This window comes from Sminthopsis crassicaudata, chromosome 3, assembly GCF_048593235.1.
Source record: "Sminthopsis crassicaudata isolate SCR6 chromosome 3, ASM4859323v1, whole genome shotgun sequence".
NCBI lineage: Eukaryota > Metazoa > Chordata > Mammalia > Dasyuromorphia > Dasyuridae > Sminthopsis > Sminthopsis crassicaudata.
The window spans coordinates 30455166-30475731 of NC_133619.1; the positions used below are offsets into that span (position 1 = coordinate 30455166).

The 20566-nt window shown below is 38.1% G+C and overlaps 1 protein-coding gene across 3 annotated transcripts in view; it reads right to left on the minus strand.

Annotated features, from left to right (window-relative positions):
- The window catches only part of SPATA16 (spermatogenesis associated 16), a 295979-nt gene that overhangs the window by 135053 nt on the left and 140360 nt on the right, over positions 1-20566 (minus strand). For all 3 annotated transcript variants that reach the window (XM_074298205.1, XM_074298207.1, XM_074298206.1), the window contains exon 4: positions 11788-11877. In XM_074298205.1, the coding sequence (XP_074154306.1) occupies positions 11788-11877 (90 nt within the window). The remainder of the gene's footprint in view (positions 1-11787; positions 11878-20566) is intronic.

A 20566-nucleotide genomic window follows, 5' to 3' on the forward strand; every position in this document is an offset into this window, starting at 1 on the left:
GATAACAAGCAGACGCTGTAATGGAAAGGAATTCTATAAAATATAAGCCCAAATCCTCCTCAAGGTCTTCCAGTTCCCCCAGAGTCTGAGAAGCTGTGAAACTGGGGTATCATCTGGAGGAGAGGGCGAGAACAGGAGAAAAGGAGACTACACTTTGATGTAGCATGCATGGCTGAAGTGGTTCTACAATGAAAGATGGCATCAGTGCTTTCCATATTTCCTGTCAAGCATTTCCCCCTCAAGATCCTCAGAGTCTATCTGGTCCAACCCATCCCCCCCCCCCCAACAGAACCCACCATTCAACAAACCCAGCAAGTGGCTCTGCATTTGGCTGAGCCTGAAGGTTCCTTTGCCTGGGCTTTCTGACCTCAACCCCCAGCTCTGGCTTTCTCTTCCAGGTTCTATGCTCCAAGGACTGCTTCCAGTTCTGTTAGTTTCTAGTTCCAAGATTCTATACTTTATGAAAAGAACACATGTAAAACAATCCAGAGATGTTCAGCTCCATTATCAGCAGGACTCTAGTGGCAATCAAGTAAACGTGTTCAAACCACACTTCCAATACTTAGTGCCTGTGAGACTTTGGTCAAATCCCCGGACCTTCCTCAGTTTCCTCAATGGCAAAAGGAGAGGGGATGGACCAGAGAGATGGCCTCTGGCATCCCTTTCAGTCCAGGAGTTGTGACCTGGAGCCAAACGCTGGCTCTCTATCTTCTACCTGTATGATCTCGATGAGATTACTCATTTTGACCCTCTTTCTCCCAGCCTTAGTGAGCTCTGATTTGCCTGCTGGCCCTCAATTTATAATCCATTAAGATTATTGTTTACCTGTATCAATATTGATTAAACTGTATCCTTTTTCTCTTCATAAATGAATTTTCTTTATAAGACAAAATATATAGAACTTCAGAGTTTAGAGGAACTTTAGAGATAATTTGGGGAAATTTTTATAATATTATTTCTAATAATAACTGCTTATTGTGATGAAATGCTTTAAGGTCTGCAAAGTGCTTTATCTTATTTGATCTTTCCAACAACTATATGAGGAAAGTACTTTGAGTATCATTAATCCCATTCTACAGATGAGGAAATTGAGGGTCAGAGATGGGAACTGACTTGTCTAGGTCACTCAGACACTAAGTATCTTGAGGGTAAGGTTCAATCCCAGGTGTTCTTGATTCCCAGCTCAGTAGATTTTCCACTCCTCATCTTATCTTTAGGTGTCATGGCTCAGCTCTCATTTTTTTAAAAAAATAGTCTTAATTACAGTCTAATAATGTTTTTGAAATTTAGGTATCCTTGCAATATTTTCCTTACAATGTGGAATACACCCCAAAGATCTAACCTTTCTTAGACTAAGGAGTATGAATGTAGCTCCTATCACAACTATATTAAAGTTAATTTTTATCTTAATTACATTAGACATTCATGAAATAACAGCTAGGTCTTCAAGGTGCCCCCTGGTGAGTATTAGCCTGACCCCCTCCTCTCACCTCTAAATCTTATGTCCCAGTTTAACAATGCAACAGATGTTTATTAAGTGTCTGTGGAAGGGAATATGATACGGTAGCTCAAGGACTGGTGGCTCAAGGACTGGTCTTGGAATTTGGGAAGTTTGGGTTCAATTCTTTCCTCTGATAGGTGCAAACTCTGGAAGCTCTCAGTGATCCAGATGACTCAAACCCTCTAAGACCAATCTATTTTCAGGGAAGGGGGTTTCCACATTAGCTACGCTGATAAAATCACAAATTCATCCTCTTTTCTCCCCACTGTACCTGATGGGGGTTGAGGTTTCTTTAAGATTCCTTCCTGATTTCCCAACTCCCATGGCTGACCTTTGATTTACAAATCCTGGTCATCGGGCCTGTCCCAGTCCCCACCGGATCTGAGCCAACTTGGGACATGACCCACAAGCCCCTTTAGGTATAAAAGAACCAAATTGGAGCTCTTTCTTTGCAAGAGCCCTTCCCCCCCAAACATGGTATCCTTCCGGTCATGTAAGGGTTCCTATCCGCCCACGACCACCTCTGGCCCTGGCGTCTTTCTACCTTTGCCCTTACTACTAAACCCCTACAACAAACCTTTTTTTTTTTTTTTTTTTTTTTAATCAATCTAGGTTTTCAGGGCTGTAAATTCCTTTTACAGGGAACTCTGCACCATCCCGGGACTATCCTTGTGCCAACCCAAAATGGGTTTCCCCCTTCCCTAATTCTCATCATACCCTGTAGAAAGAAAAAGGCAAAATATTCCTTGTTCTCAGGGAGGTTATTATTTACTAAGAGTGGGGAGGAAATCTTGTCACTTGGCTAAGCAACTCTGGGAAGGGACAGAGATTGAACAATGAGAAAGTCAGGCAAAGTCCCACTAAATGGTTCAGGCTGTCTTCTCTAAATCTGTTCTTGGAAAACATAAACTCCAAAGAATAACTGTAGCATTTGGGAGGTAGTGGTGGAAACGAGAGCTTGTGGTGCATTTCCATTTCTGATGTTTATAATATAACTATATTATAAGCCCTAAATACAACTATTCACAGCCCTTATTAAGACAGTACTGGCAGTGCCTTCAGTTCCTCCAGAATCAGAAAAAGAAAGCATCTGGCCAGTGGAGACCAGATATTAGCACAGGAGACTCAATTATATCTTCTTGAAAGCATAAATGACAGCTTACTTTAATAAAGGGAAAAAACCATTCCAGGATTGTATTTTTAGCAGTGAACACACGGGATGAGTGAATTCTAGCCTCTTAATCGAATCAGGGCTCAGTTAAAATAAACTCCCAACACTACTATCATCTCTTCAGAATCTCTAGTCTGGAGTCTACCTGTCAGAAGGTCTCTCCTCCCTTGCAAGATACATAATAATCTCATTCACAATCATACAGTTGCACGACACACAAAAAGGCTGAAATAGTTCCTTCCTACTTGTGGCTGTCGAACTCCTATTGAGTGATTGCTTAGCTATAGCAATACTCTCTTTTGACGCTGCTCAATTTCCAAACGCCTCCATTCCTTCTTAGATCTCTCTTTTCTTTTTTGTCAGACTGTGATTTATAGGTGCATGATATTCTTGGGGAAGACAGGTAACTTCTGCCAGGGAGAAAAAATGATTCCCTGGGTCTTAAAAAACCCACCTCTCTTTTGGGGGCTGTCAGTAAGGATCACACTTAATTGAGTAGTCTTGAGGGTCTCTGTCCTCATCATGCTGAATGAAAACTTGCTTACTTGCTAAAAGAAAGAGTAATACTAATTTGGTATCTTGATGCAGTCTCTAAAAGCTTGATTTATAAAAATCTCCTCAAGGGCAAGTCTAGCCAAGCATTTCTTATTCTAATTCTCCTTTACTTCCTTCATTCCCCTAGGTAAATTTGATTACCCATACTTTAGAAAAATAATTTTGTTGATGGTTTTATCTTGACATCACAGGCATTATGCAGCCCATTCTTCAAATTGAACCCTCCATTGTGGAAATGAAGAAAAAAAAATAAGCAAAAACAAATTAACATAGAAATCTTATCTAAAAATGTGAACAATACCTGTCCTAGAAATCTACCAACTCTCTGCCAGCAGGGAAGAGATTTATTGTCTCTAAGGTTTGGGGGACTTTCATTGTAGGGGGCCTCTTCTGGGCTCTCTCTACATCTCACCCGTAGAAGCTTTTCTTACTTTTAAGGTTCTCTGTGGATCTGAATTCCTAAAAATATAGCCCACAAGTCCCCACTGGTGTATTTAATTTTAAGGTAGCCACTTGACCCAAATAACTCAGAACAAAAGCATTTAATATTAACAGTAATAACGGCTTGGACACTGGCTTGTAAACTAGTAAAGGGTTATACGTATTTTATCTCATATATTGTCTAATTTGATCCTTACAACTCTATGATGTAGGTGCTATTATCACTTTCCTTTTTCGGATGAGAGAGGTTAAATGGTTTGCACAATATCACATGGTTGGTAGGTATCAGCATCTGTAGTACTCTACAAGAGATGCAAGGAAAAACATGAAGAGAAGGTGTCAACAACTGAGTTCTTTTCATGCCATTGTCTTTCTTCCTGACTGCTGGAATTGCCCTCTCAATTTATTCTAGAGATGGCTATATTAAAAAAATATTGTTTTCAATTTTTATTTTGACGTTATGAAATAAATCATGTATTTCCATAACATGGTAAAATAAAAAGATGATTGCATATGAAACAGCAAATATATTATGTATAACTTGCTATTCCTTTAAATATATATAATAAAGTTATCACATAACCTTTTCCAACCTCCCCTTTTTTATTTCACTTTGTTTCTGATCCCCACACTAGAGATTATCATTATACACAAATATGTGTATGGATGCGTGTGTGTGTGTGAAAAATCATTCTATATTTCATTCTATATTTATTTCTATTTATCATTTTTTTCATACAGCACCTTTCTTCACAATTTCATGTTGTTATTTTGGATGTTTATAATAGTTAAAGTGACTTATTCATTCAAAGTTGTTCTGAAAAAACATATTGCAGTTACTTTATGCAACATTCTCTTAGTTCTGCTCATTTTGTTTTTCATTATTTCATCCAAATCTATTCATGTATTTTCAAGATCATTGAGCTCATCATTTCTTATACCATGGTAATATTCTATCATGATCATATACCACAGCTTGTTCAGTTATTCTTCAACTGATGGGTATCCCCGCAATTTCCAGTTCCTTGTCACCACAAAAAAATATAAATATTTTAAACATAAAGGTTCTTTTCCTTTCCCCTTCTCATCTTTAGAAATAGACCCAGCAGCGGTATTACTGAGTCAAAAAAAATAGGCAACTTAATAATTTGTTTTTAGCTAGAATGTTTTCAAAAATCCTGGTCCAATGGACACAATTGAACTCAGATAATCGGTAGACAATTCCTGTAGGGTGTCTGTTAACCTTTATCCAAAGACCAAAATACTATAACCCTTTCAAGGGGCTGAAGGAACTCCTTTATATCTCCTAAAGTGCAGCAGGGAAAGGAAGGGAACAAGCATTTATTAAGTGCCTTCTAAGTACTAGACATTACAACTATCATCGAATTTGATGAGACAATACTCTAAGGAGTCAAGAGATATTTGTGTTGGCCACAGTCTGGTAGGGACACATTCTTTAAATGTGATTTTAAAATTTGCTAACACTCACCACTCTTATTTCACATCCTTGTCACCCCTTTTTCCATTACTTAGAGTTCTTTTGTTATACTGATTCTCAGAGCACTGACATTTTCAGTTTTTATCAATGTTACTGATCTAAAGAGCGTTATTAGTCAGGTTTTTTTTTTAAATCAGTGCTTACTGATAAAAACAAAACAAAACAAAACAAAACAACAGGCGTCTTGAAAATTTTCAACATTTGGAGCAATGCCAAGGAAGGAAGGACATTAAAGAAAAATGAAAAAAGCTGCTGCCAACAAGAAAAGTAAAAAGGAAGGGGTAAAGGATGACTGTGATGGGCGGAATGACTGACTGAGAAGGAAGGGGATGTTCTTCCTGAATGGTTGGAGCCACTGGAAGAGGAGCAGCCAAAATTTAAAAAAAGGAAATAAAATTGCAAAGGGAAGAGTTTCAGGGCTTTTCCAAGTTGGCCTTCTAGTCCAGGGCATCTTAACCCAGATTAAATAAATTGGTGGATTTATTTAACAAATTCTAAAAATAGCATTTTAATATAAATTATGATTTCTCTTTATAATAATTCTATGGATTCTATTTTCTGCATTATTGTGAGAAGTGTTCCAGAGGCTTCATCAGACTGTCAAAAGATATGGAACATTTCCAAAATATGGAAAATGTTAAGAAACTCTGGATCTGGGGGTGGTTACATGAAAAATGAACCCTATATTACAATGTACCATAAAATGACCAATCTGCTTCTGCTTAAATATTTCTGAGGAAAACTAACTCATCACCTCTTCAGAAAGCCCATTTCACTCTTGGACAACTCTCATTCATAAGAAGGACTTTTCTCTCAATGTTTGGTCTTTTACAACTTCTATTGACTGCACCTGCCCAATGCTGAATGGAAAGGCAAAATAACTTTTAGGAGCACAGAGGGGTGACTGAGCTTTTGTGCAATTTTGGAAGGTGCTTTCTACCTTTTTAAATGGAGATGCTGCTACTGAACTGTTAGAAATAGTGAGCATATCACAATGGTGCTGAAGAACTGTGTATCATATAACTCATTTCTGAATACAACAACCTCTCCCCTGAACAAGTCAATTCCATTTTATTCCTCAACAATTATATATATATATATATATGTATGTGTGTGTGTGTATATATATATATATATATATATATATATATGTGTATATATATACAACAATAATAAGTATATGTATATATATCTATAGCTAGAACTACATATATGAACTTATATTTATATAGAAAATGAATATTATATATATATGTATATATATATATATATATTTCTCATTGTTGTTCAGTTATTTTATTTTCCAACTCTATGACCCCATTTGCAGTTTTCTTGGCAAAGATCCTGGAGGGCTTTGCCACTTCCTTCTCCAGATCATTTCACAGATGAGGAAACAGAAGCAAATAGATGACTTACTTGTCCATGGTCACACAATTAGTGAGTGTCTGAAACTAGATTTGAACTCAGAAAGACTCATCTACATGACTTCACTTTATTCACTGTGCCACCTTCTTGAAATTATTATACTTACTTTACAGATGAAGAAACTGACTTGCCCAGATGCTAGTAAGCACCTGAGATGGGTTTTGAAGACAGGACTGCAAGTCCCTTATTCTTATCCACAGAGCCAAATACCTGTCTATTTACTGATCCCTTACTCTGTAAACAGTATCCTGAGGCATAGAAAGATGAGTAATGCATAGGATCTTGCAGTTTATTGGGGAGGGAATTAAAAATCATGAAAAGACAGAAGATGCTAAAACATAAAGGGAAGTCAGGACTTAGGGAAGGCTTTGGGAGAATGGAACTTTGATTTTCATGGAAGGATGGGATTTTAACAAGCAGAGATATGGAAGAAGAATGTTCCAATAGTTTTGGCAATGTTGTACCCATCAGATAGATGCCTTTGGTTAAACAGAATAAAGAAGGTTGACTACTCTTGTAGGTAAAAACATTGAGGGCTTCCATAAAATAAAAATCTTTTTTAAACTGCAAAAGCTTTCACCTATTATCAGAACTTCACGACTAACAATTTTGAGGGTAATGATGGTAAGGGAGGGACAAGTTGAGGAAATCATGGGGATGACTTAATGTTCCATGTGGGAGTGCTCCCAGAGCACTGGACCCAGGGGTGGCTGCAACCACAGGGCTGCGGCAGGAGTACGAGAACTAGAAAGGAATGGCATCTTGGGAAAGAAGTATAATTGCGTATTTGTTTCCTATTTTTAATAGTAATTCTCACAAACTAAGTGATTAGCTCAGTTATTTCTACCTAATAAAGGAGCACAAGTACTTCAGCCTCCTCTAAATTTCAGCAATCGTTACCTTAGTTTGAGTCTCCCCATTTTATTTACACTTTTGTCTGATGGATGACCAAATTTTTTTTTAAATGTCCTTTACAGAAAGATCACTTTAGAACCTTCTAGAATAAAAAGCAGTTCTATTGTTTATTTTATAATTACAGAGCATTCTTCCAAGAAGCAGATTGACATTATGGAATCAGAGGATCTTGAAAGTGAGCCATCTAGTCCAAATTTCCTTCCAAACAACACTAGTCAAGGTCATTCAGTCTTTATGCTAATTCTTAGAACTACTTTAGGGTCTTTTTGCTTGCTATGGCTACTTTATTCCTTTAGCTTTGGGCCAGGAAGTTTATTCAGAATATGAAATATTATAAGAGCTTTCTTCAGAAACTTGTTTCATCATGCATACACTTTATGGGGCTTTCAACCTCATTATAAAATTATAGAGATATAATTTTTAATGTTTCTTGTGCCTGGAATTCTACTAAAAGTCAAATGTTTAGGAGAGCTTGGAGAAAATGGTAGCCTTTGCACAATTTATCCCTCCCTCTAGTATTAAAACATAAATTCTCAAAATGGTGAATGATGCTCTTGCTTTACTTGGCATCAATAAACTGAGTACCAGAAAGACTGAAGATATAAATAGATGCTTGAAGTCTATTGTATTAGTGCTAGAAAATCACAGAAACCTCCCAACGCCACTGTCCAGTCAAAAGTGCTGACACTAATCCTGAAAAGGAAGGTCTTGGAGAGGAGAAAAATTCTTGGGGGGTTATTAGAAATGACTCATATGAGGAATTCAAAGAAACATTAGAAGAACATAAAAGGATGCAGAGTAAAGAAAGCAGATCCCCAAGAGCAACAGAAATATTGATTAAAGCTGTATAAATAATTACTATGGTAGCAAAAGGATTGGGGCAGGATCAAGGAATTCACTAGTGTAGGGAATTCCCCTCCCTCAAAAAAAAAAAAAAAAGAAAAGAAAAAAAAAGAAATGTAGGGCAGAGCAGCACTTGCTAGGCAATTTGGATTATCTAAGAGAATTGAACAGAGCATGGGGACTTTCTCAGGATTACCTCACCTGTACATGTCAGAGGCGAGTTTTGAAACCAGTTCTCTATGACTCCGAGGCTAGCTTTTTAATCTGCCACAGGTGCCAAACATGTGACCCATGGGCTACAACATTCCCAAGAAGAAGCTGAACCAGATTAAAGTCTAACTGGGAAATTTGAAACAAAATAAATATAAATACAATTCAACATAGATAATATTAGTATATAGTTTTCTAAGTCAATGTGTACCCCCCAGAGATTCTTATATATGGTTTTGTAACCCGCTTTCTATTTGAATTTGATCCCATGGAACCATTCTAGTTCTTTAAAGTAACAAATCCCTGGTGAAATATAACATACACTGTTGTTGCTACCTTGTTCAAGTTCTGGTTTCCGGTTTTGCTCCAGCATGCTAATGGATATGGGGACCTCACTGATGTTGATTCAGGTTGGAGCCAATCCAGTGGGATTCTTGTTTACAACCTCCATACGTTTACATAAAGGGACCCCACACCTGGTAAATGGAACTTTCTTTGAATTCTCCTGACTTCGGGATACATGTGCTATAATATAGAGATCATCGACCAGTCCTCTCTCAAATTGCAACATGACCAATCCATTTTTTTTCTCCTAAATATCCTCCTTCTTTATACGTCTGGTTTATTAATTATGTTGTACCTATTTCCAACGAGTACTGCCAGATTGCCCTTTGGATGTCATCAACTTTAATTCTTTGAAGACTTTCCTCCTCCCCCAATAACTGATGTGAATAGCTTCATAGACTAATAACTACATAAACACTGTTTTGTGTTATTCTACTTAATGCTTTTAAGGAAATGTACTTTGTGGTTTATTTGAAGTTCGTATGTTTGGCAGTTGTGCTGAAACAAAAGTTATCAGTAAAGAAATTAAGCAAAGGAAGAAAGAAAGAAAAAAAAAGCCCTCAGGAAGAAAAAAGCAAAACTTATTTGAAGAGGGCTTTTGAGTTTTGGCTCAATAGCTCACTCTGCATAAATAGAGCCCAGGAGATTGGGCACTGAGAGGCAAGTGACCAAAAATCCAGGTAAAATGAAGGAATTATCCCATGAAAACAAGATGCAAGGCTACTAGGAGGATGAAATCCAGTTTAGTCTCATGAATCTTCATGAGGAAGTATAATTCCATAGGGGACTGCAGAAATGTGAGTCTGAAAGAATATCCAGAGATAAATCAGCCAGTAGGTCAACAAGCATTTGTTAATGCTTGCTTATTATGTACCTGGCATTGTGCTAAACGCTCAAGAGTTTCAATTCTAATGAAAGAGGACAACATATAAAAAAGACCTCCACTGGCAAGTGCACTACCAGAGCAGCTCACAAGAAGCTACTTCTGACATGAAGCCTACAGTTGTTCTTTTGTACTCTCCATCCCTTATTCCTGGTCTTCTAGAACCCAGCAGAACAAGGTTATTCCTCTTCCATGTTAGAGCCATTCCCATCATTTGGAAGAAGTCACCATGTCCCCCCAGGTCTTATTTCATCCAGGATAGTTTGTTCTGGTATGGGAGTTTGTAGCTTTAAAAAATTATAGATTAGCAGGAAATGAGAAAAATAGGTGAAAAACTCCAAACCCAAACCCTATCCTATGATGGAACTCTCTCTTCTTTATATAGGATGTCAGTTAATCAAGAAGCTTTTATTAAGTATTTATGACATAGTAAACTCTGAAGTGGATGCTGGTGATACAAAAGTAAGAATGAAATAATCTCTTTTCTCAAGAAGATGACTATTTAATATCTCAAGGTCCTTAACCTTCCTACAACCTATGAACCAGCCTTTGTGAGTGGCTATGGCTGAGTATCATCCAACGTTCCTCTAGACAGCCGGGACAGAGCTTCTCGGATTTCAGTTTGGCAGGGCAGGGGATGGCAGACAGACAACTTGTTGCTGCTACCTTCCTCCCTGAAGACTATCCAGCTCATGAGGGCCTGTCAGGGCATGAGACAGCTGGGATAACTCAGGGACAACTCCACTGCACCAAGAGACACTAGAGGACTTTATATACAATGGGTTAGGGCATGCTTTTTTATTTGGCATCAGATCTGTAATTTTATCAAACTCTCATAGAGCTACGTCCCTTCATCAATGCAGATCAACTTTTGTTTTTCACATAGTACAGAGATTCTTTATCTCACATAGTACAGGGGTCTCAAACTTTATCCCCAAATCTATTTTGATAACTTTATTTTAAAATAATTACTTTCTTTGTAATTCTTTGAATTTTATTTTACACTTTTAAGAACATGATTTTGAACATTGGCCCACTAAGTTATTCACTAGAAAGCCAAAGAGGCACATACCAAAAAAGGTTAAGAGCCGCCAGTTTAAAATCTTAAAGGATCCTTTGGAGCACTGAGATGTTATACCTTGCCCAAGGTCACATAATCAGGATGTGTCAGAAGCAGGACTTTATCACGGGGTCACAGAATCATTGTTATAGACTCTGATAAAATATGTTTTTCATTCATTCACACAATAAAAATAGACTTAAAAGTTGGGGGAAAAGAATAAAGGTGAAAACAACAACAACAATGAGATTTAGAAACAGATGCCACGTCTTCCTAAGTACTGCTTTCTTTTGGCTAGACAATCCTCCCATGTCATGCTTTTCTGTGCCCTCCCCGTCCTGTTATTTCTCTTTTCAGCATGACTGAGTTTGCCACCATTGCTCCCAAAACATGGCCCTGAGACCAGAGGATGTGACTAGAGACCCGGTTCACAGGACCATCAGCTCCTTCCTTGTTTGAGGTTGACAATTTACCCAGTTGTGGTCACCTGCCTGGTTTAGGTTAAAAAAGGGGAGGCAATGAAAGCTTCTGTCTTTCTTTACACATAACACAGAAGAGTTCTGGATCCCATTGAACCCAAATAAGGGGTCCTGAGTTTCTAATTCTGTGCTTAGGACAAAGGTGTGGTGGGTCATTCAGAGCCAGGAGCTCATTAAGGAGAGCCAGGCTCAAGTTCAATGCCCACCCAAAACTCCCTATTGCCAGCAAGTGACCTCACAACTGGAAATTCTGGTGTCTGCTAATAGTTATGCACACGGAAATACTTTAATTAAAGAAATAGATAGTCCATGATTGTGGGCTTGACGTTTACAAGACAATCATTCTGGTAAAATCATATTCCATGAGAGAAATGGAAAATTCTAATATGTTATTCCCAGAAGCCCAAGATTAAATTAATTTCATTTGGAATAAATCTCTGCAAAAGTTATATCAGACATACCGGGCCGCTTCCGAATATCTCTCCAGACATCTAAACACTGTTGCCTGACGAAGATGATTCCGGAAATAGGCTGGATTTAAAACAATGCTCCTTGAAGAGATAAGATAAATGTGAATGTTGTTAGGCTTTAAAAAGATAATTACCAGAAGGATTTGGGAATGGGCACACATGTAGTCAATTTTATGCAATACATATATATTTTTTAAAAAAGATACTAATGAATGAACCCTTATTCTCCTTTCCCTTGACAGCTATGACAAATGAACAAGCATTATTGAAAAGTCAATTAAAATTGCATCATAAAAGCAATCTTATTTATAGCATTGAGTATTTTTACAGATAGAGCAATTACTGGTAAAGTCTTTGAGCTGAAGTTACATTCCACTTAGCTAGCATATAACATAAGCCTCAGTGCTAATTTATTCATTTATATTTTTGGATCTGGCAGCAACTTCATATTATTATTTATGGGACATCTACCTACAATCAATAAAGGAAAAGATGGCTGGCTGCAAAATTCTAGCAAAAAAGGAAGTAATTGCTATTTTGGTGAAAATGTTCATTTATGAAGCCTCTTCAAGGCACATTCTTCCCCCCACCTTTGGATAGACAGTTGGATTTAAGGAGTGAGTCCTGGACTACAATTCAGGAGGTCTGGGTTTTAGATGTGGTGATTTGGTGTGTGACTTTAAGCAAATTTCTGGGCTTCAATTCCTTCTTCTGGAGTAGATAATTCTAAAGTCCTTCTCACTGCCATAATGGGTCAACACATAATGGGTCAACACATTGGGTTCTTGCATGGTATCTGTGACTGACAGTGGAACCTCTGGAATTAGAATCCCTGAGGGGGAACAGGGTCCCTTTTCATGTGCAGCTGCTCCCAGGCCTAGCACAAGTAGGCAGAGGGATGACTTCTCCATTCTTCCAATATATGAGAACTGGTAGGGACTGCTTTTTGAGATCTCCACAGAAGGCCTAGCTCTTTATGCACAGGGGAGAAGGAAGGAAGCAATCAGAGCTTAAAGGAACCCCACAATAATAGAACGGTAGAACTGGAAGGGGACCCAGAGACCATGTATTTCAAACAGATCAGAGCAGGACCCCTCCTTTACAACCTGACAGATAGTCCTCTGGTTTTGTCTTGCTGACTTCTGACAAATTTTGACTCCATCCATAACATTTCAAAATTTTAATTGCTGAGAGGAAGTGAGATCTAAAGGAGAAGGAGCCAGCTTCAGAGCTGGAAAGCCATGCATTCAAATCTCACCTTTGATATATGTATACACACACACACATATATGTGTATATACACACACACACACACACACACACACATATAGGTTGTGTGACGCTGAGCAGGTTACTTAATTTCTCACTGGACAATAAGTGCTGATGTGGACCAGAGGCAGGGGCTTCTTCATCCAGGAGCTCCTTTACATCAGTGAAATTCCCTAAACCCAACACAACTATATGCTGCCTTAATGTCGCATTTCTTTTATTAAGTCCAAATTTGCTTTTCTGTACCCTCTGGGGCCATGGAAAGTTAAGCTAAATCCTTGCTGGTGTGATAGTCCCTTTTCTCCCCAATCAGCCATACAAAGCAATAACAATCCCAACCCTTTGAATGTTACTTATTTTGGGCTAAGGATCCAGAGTTAGTTCAGCATAATCTCACATGCGATCTGTCTCTGCTGGAAACACTCTGGTTTAGCACCATCGTTTCCAAAATGTGTCCCAGAGACCAAGACCTCATCTGACTGGGCAGAGGTCAACAGAACTATCACCTACTTAGCTCTGGACATCACATTTCTAGTGACAGAGAGAGAGGCAGGAGGGCATGGAATAAGCATTTATATAGAGCCTACTATGTGCCAGGCACTGTGTAATTACTATACCAATATTATCTCATTTGATCTTTACAACAAACCTGTGAGCTGAATGCTGTTATTAGTTACATTTGACAGTTGAGGAAATTGAGGCAAAGGGAGGTTAAGTGACTTTCCAGGCTGGCAGAGCCATAAGTGCTTAAGGCTAGATTTAACTTGGGTCTTCCATTTTTCCAGGCAGCATTCTATCTACTTCACCCTATTTAAAACCAGAGCAATTGTCCCCCTTTCTCATTTCCCAAAATACAACTAACAAGTAGCACCTCTAAGGCAGAGGTTTTAAATGTGGGGTCTGTGAACTTTAGTTTTTTTCCACTACAATTCTGATAACCGTATTTCAATAGAATTGGTTTCCTTTGTAACACTACGGATCTTATTGCATGCACTGACATTCTGAGAAAGGGTCCTCAGGCTTTGCAGCCTGCCGCTGGGGTCCATGACACAAAGAAGCTTCAGAAGCTCTGCTTTGTAGAATGAGAATCACAGAGCCTCAGAGATGGAAGGCACGTCAGAGATCGCCTTTTATGGAGGAGAAAGAGACCCGCTTATGACACATGCATAGGACAGAAGCATCTAGGGAAGAAGGGAAGATTTAAGAAGGGAAAAATCACCCTGGGTCGGTCTCTGAGGGAGATCCTGCCTAAGTTTGGAAGGAATAGGATTGTGCCAGCAATCAGCTATGGGAGAACATATGGTTGTGTGTGATGCAGAGAAATGCTATAGGAAGAGAGCAAATGACAGAGAATTTGGAACCTAGAATTTATGAAGGGAAATTATGAAAAATAATGATAGAAACATGAGTTAGAATCTGATTTGAGATGTTCTTCAATGAAGGCAGCAAGCAATAACAGAACAAACATGGAATTATGGGATCAGAAGTATTGGGTTCAAATCTCAGATCTGTTGCCTATCTTGGGCAAGCTGCTTACCATTAAGGAGCCTCAGTTTCCTCATCTGACAAAGAGAGCTGGACCTGTTGTTTTCTCCACCATGGATGTATTCTATAAACCAACACCCCAATTCTTCCTGATTCCAAATTCCAAACTTTATCCACTGGCCCTCCCTGCCTCACTGAGATAAGAGGCATCCATATACAAAAAGCCACAGAAGAATTTTAGAAATCATTGAGGTCAATCCCTGAGATTTAAAGATGAAGGAAACACACCCTGAGATGGAAAACTACTTGTCCAAGTTTACCTAGCTGGGAGGTGATGGAGTTAGGACTCCTGACACCGAGGCTGGGGCTTCTCTGCTGCATTCTGCTCTTCCTCCCTTATCATGAACCCTGAATTAATGGAGTTTGAATTAATGAGATTTTTGCTGCATCTGTGGGTGAAGAGTTATGCAGACACAAGAATTACTCACTTGAGGACATTAATCATTTTCCCTTCACTTTGAGTTCTGCTTCTTTTAAAATCTACTTTTTGGTGCTTCCCATTGGAAAAAAAAAGAAAAATAAGAAGTGCACAGCATGGATTTATTTCATATCAAGATAAAATTAATAGAACCAGGTAGCACTTTTAATTTTAGGAGAGAAAAAAGAGTGAATTATTCTGCATAGAAGTGACATATCATTAGAGTACTGGAAATCAAGGGGTTTTTAAAAGACTATGCATATATTAACTATAATAGAAAAACAGAATTAAAGGAATAGGATTATTCTGTCATTTTCATTGCCCACCTTTACCACCTAAAGTCTATTTCTCTTTATTACACACGTGTGCGTGCTCACACACATATATACACCCAATCCTCTGAGAACTAGAAATATTTAAAACATTTCACTATCTTTTGAGAAGAAATGATTAACGTATCTGTTCCTAATGCTCTGGAAAAGTCCAAGTAATGCATTCTATTTTGTAATAGCATTTACTTATTTTACTCCCTTATCCTAACTATCATTTATGGAGTACTTAGACAGTACATGTCACCATATTAAGTATTGTAGGCTGGGATAAAACCCAAATGTGATTTTTTTATGAATTTTTGTTAATGTGAAAAAGTGGTAAGGATAACAGAAATAGATAAATGTATGAAAATTACATTTATTAAACATTTATATGTTCCAGGTGCTATAGTAATTGTAGGGCTGCAAATACAAAGTAAAAGCAGTCTCTGCTCCCCAAAAACTGATATTTTAGTAGGGATTGACAATATGAATGTGGGAAATGATGTTTTGCTTTGGCAAGTTACAGAGATGGTGAGTGGAATCATAGGTGAATAGACCAGAAATCTTTTGCACTGGTCCTAGAGAGCTAATCACCACTAAGGAAGCTTAAGAGAATGTATCAGGAGAATGATGGCAATTCTGTTAGGAAAAACAAGTGGTTAGCTCTTGATGACAAAGTTGGGATTAGGGAAGAGTTGAGGGAGAAGATCTAAATAGCTATCGAGTATTAGAGCAATATTTTGAGAGGCCTTTTTTCCAATTATCAGTCACCAGGTTGACTGAAGGATGGTACTTTTTTTTAAGCCAAAGTAAAGATAAAAAATTATGTGATTAGAAAGAGGCTGGTGTCTGAATCAGTGACGGTGGGTGCCCATACTGATGAAATCTCACTATCTGGGGTATCTCTAATTAGAATCTGACTAAGAATATCTCTGAATTTAGACATTCTTGAGATGGGGAGATAGTTTAGTCATTAAAGGCATACTCTCTCAATTCAATCTGCCAAACAATGAAGTGAATTGAATTCTTACCTCAGGGTAAGTTAATTTTCTGAGATGGACCATACTGAGGAATTATATCAAGTCTTGCTGTTTGAATTTTATATTTGTGGAGACATTGATAAGCTCTGCTAAATGAATTTCACATGATTTTTTTTGGGGGGTGGGCAAAGACAGTGATTATAGAAGAAAAACCTCTTGTGGTTGTAGAATTTCCTTATTTTTCAAATCATTCCTAAAAAGTGGCCAGCTCTAGAAAGTATTACTCAAAGATTTAATTGCTCTCAGCTTTTGATACATTTCCCACATGACAACTGTAATATATTGAACTATTATTACACAATCTTATCGCAATGTTATACAATATATTGTTTGTTCTTTGTTTTTAAAGAGGATCCATGACATCATGGGGCTATGTCTTGAAATTGGATTTAAATGAGACAAAGTTTCACAAAATTGTCAGCCTCACTCTCTCTTCCAGAGTCAGCAAAGTCTAGTAGCCGAACAAAATTCAGGAGGACTGGCAGTGGCCCAGGATACAAAGCTTGGCGTCTTTGATGTCTGACCAAAGTCCATCACTCCACACTGCCTGTTTCAGCGCCCTCCTGGCTGCTGGAACAAATTATTCTCATCCATCCATTCCTCTGAGCAAAGTCTTCACATGCTTGGGGTAGACATCCCCTGACTCATTGATGGGTCTGATTACTGTCTTCATCCTCATTTAGCCCATCTGCTGAGTCAATTTACCAGGGTGTGGCTGCTGGGCAGATTCATGGAGCCACAGGCAAGAATTGAGTGCCAGGTGGACAGTAAAGGTGGATGAGCATCCAGGAGCAACACTAAATTTCTCTGTGCCAGGGACAGCTAGGTGGTATACTGGATAGAACACCTGCTCTGAAGTCAGAAAGACCTGAGTTCAAATCTGGCCTCAGACACTTAACACTTCCTAGCTATGTGACCCTGGGCAAGTCACTTAACCCCAATTGCTTCAGCAAAAAAAATTTTTCTATGCCTCAGTTTTCTCATCTGAGAAAATAAGTGGAGTTGGACCTCCTCCACCCCTGTTAACTCTAAATCTATGATTCTGTGGAGCACAAGAATCATGATTATCAAAGTTGATATTCAAGGCAGTTATGAGCAGCTTCCTTTCTGAGCACGCTTTCACAAACCAGGCAGCAACCACTGACACTAATGGTTTTTCCATGAAGTTTGCCTGGGCAAGTGCTAGTCACAGTTTACAATGGCAATACTGATTTCTCTCAGGTTATCGACTCTGCTTTGGCTATGTGATAACACTGGAAGAAACCAATAGTTTCCTGGTAGTTAGTAATGTCCTTCTACTAGCTACAGAGCTGGATGGATATGGAAAGTTTCTAAAAGAATAGGGAATCCTGGTATAATTTCACTATGGGAAAAATCATTGAGCCTTTGTGCGATAGTATTTCCCCAAATTCGTGCTTGTTTTCTCTTTCTTCCTTTTATAACAATTAAGGCTAATTTAGACACAGCATTCTTGGATAGCTGAGAGTCAATTCCCAGAGTCTCTTCACTAAGGCCCTTCTCTATAACCTTTTCTAATCACCAGAAACTTGGACTCTACCTCTGGCTCTCTCAAGGCTTTTACACAACTTTCTGAAGTCTCTCCAGCATGTTCCCACAGGAAGTCTGCCCCCTTTTCACTTTTTGGCACCCCTTTTTGCATTGTCTTCCTCCCCAGGTAAGCTTTGTGAGGACAGGAACTATCTTACTTGTTTCTATTTGTGTTTCTAGAACTTAGCATAGTGCTCCGCACCTAACAAACAATAAATACTTGTATCGCATTATATCTATGTCTCCATCCATCTACCCATTTGTCTATCTGTGAATCGATTTGTCTATGTATGCATCTATCACTTAATTATTTTTGCAACATCCCAATCAATTCACCAGGGGTGTATGCTATTTTATACGGCTCAAGTATTAAATGGAAATGATGAACACAGAAAATTCTCGTATGTAGAAATCAATTGAAGCCAATATGCGTTCACTAAGACGACGACAATACCAAGTTCATATCATTTATGTAACAGAAATTGGGCCGCTCTCTGATTACTTGCTCCTCTCTTAATCATACTTATATTCTGAGACTATTTCCTGCTCTTGAGATAAAGTACACAGGGAACCTTTTGATAGAGTATGAAATTGCAATTCCCCCCTAAAGTTCTATAACTTTATCCTAGATTCTATCTCTCACCTGGCTACTTAGGTTTCTATGACTTTCTAGCTCTTTTAGTTGTGTTCTGTCTCATTATTCAAGTCTGGTCTATTTATCCAGACTATCTGCTGTCTAGAACTGATACTCAGTACTAATAGGTGCTCCTCATTCTAGACTGCCATCTGGTCTAACTCCAGAGCTACTAATCACCAGAATAGGGAATTAGTTTTTCTTTATGTATAATTTCTTAAGTGTTTTTTTTAACTTTGTTTCAGCTATCCTAATAAATCCTTTCTCTCAGGTGACATCCTATTTTTAGACTCTTGTCCAATGCTAACATGTTCTTCCCGAATTGGGTGATACAACAGGAGAATTCCATAGAAGTAGCATGTCTCAAATTCAGCAAAACACTTGGCAGTTTCCCATGATAATAGAAAAATTGTGCATAAGATAATGAACTTTGTCAAAAGGGAAAGTAGTAGCTTGTTTAAAAATTCTGTCCAAACATTGTTCAGTACTGATTCTTTGAGTCAGAAATCAGTTATCATTTCTACAAGGGTTTAGCCTTGGTCCAGATACTCAATAATTTTATCAGTGACTTGGATGAAGACACAGAAGGTACGATTATCACCTTTTTAATGAGACAAAACTAGGTAGAATGAGTATTTGAATAATTTTATTGACCTGACATACCACGGTTAGAGCTAAAAAATCCACACATAAAACAAGCATAGGATAAAGAAGACATGGATAATCTAAATTCAAAAAGACATACATGTAAAAATAAAGATCTGGAGATTTTAGTTGGCAAGAAGTTTAAACATCAATTGAAAAAGGAATCGATTAACAAACACTGAACACCAATATTCTGTGTCAGGCATCCCTTTTAAAGTAGGATATTGACAAATTGGTGTGCTTTCAGAGGAATCATAACTGAAGCAAGAACATCACTGGGACAAAGTAGTCATTTAATAATTATTTATCGACTGACTGACTAGTGAGGTGTTTGGAAACCACGTCCAGTGATATAGCTATAGGAAGGAAGCATTATGCATATTTATAAGAATTTTTCCCCTTTAATCATTTGGGGATGCAAGTGTAGGAAGGAAAGAAAATGGATGCTTATTAATTAAAAAGAATGCTTAACAAAAGAAACACACATACTATTCTTCATTTGAATAATTATTAGCAGATCAGGGGAGTCACAATGAGGTACAGAACAAAGTGAAGATGGAAATTATAATAATCTTAACTGTTGACATTTATGCAAGAAGCATTCAATATCCTTTGTCTTTGGACTTCACAATTCTGTGAGGAAGATGCTATACTTTTTACCAGTGGGGAAACTGAGGCTAGAAGTTTCCCAAGATCACATAGCTAGCTAGTATCAGAAGCATGTCCAGTCAGGCCTGGACTCCAAGTGTGTTACAGGAATATCTAATAGCTGGGGGGTCAAAGAGGATGAAAGGTACTTGGGATTCCAATTAGTACCTCCCTCACTTGGGGAACTGATCAAAAAGCAACTTTTTCTCTGATACAGACAGAGCTCCCATACTCAGGAATTTTTTGTCCTTTACAAGCAAACTTTTCCTCTTATTTGTTTTCATGAGAGCCGCAGGACCTTTTTAATCCACCACCATTTCTTCATTCAGTGATTATTTATTGAAGGCCTACTTTAGGATCAGAGCTGAAAGTCACAGGACCTCTGATCCAGCATAATTTTTTTTTCAGAAGGAAGAAAAGAAAGAAGGTAAGGAAAATGGCCTAGGGAAGTATGCCTTTCTCTGATTTCAGAAGCAGAGATTTATTTAACCATGAAAATCTCAAATGGCCTAAGTCAAAAGGAATATTAGGTTATGAAAATTATGTAACTGGCAGAGAGGCTACATGGTGATATAATGGAATCTCAGTAAATCGATCCTTTTTTAGTCCAGAGGGTCAAGAAATCAAGGAGGATTAGTCCTAAAAAGCAAAAATAAGAGCATGAAAACCACCTGCTTTCTGAAAAGAGAAGGAATTCAAGTGTTCGCTG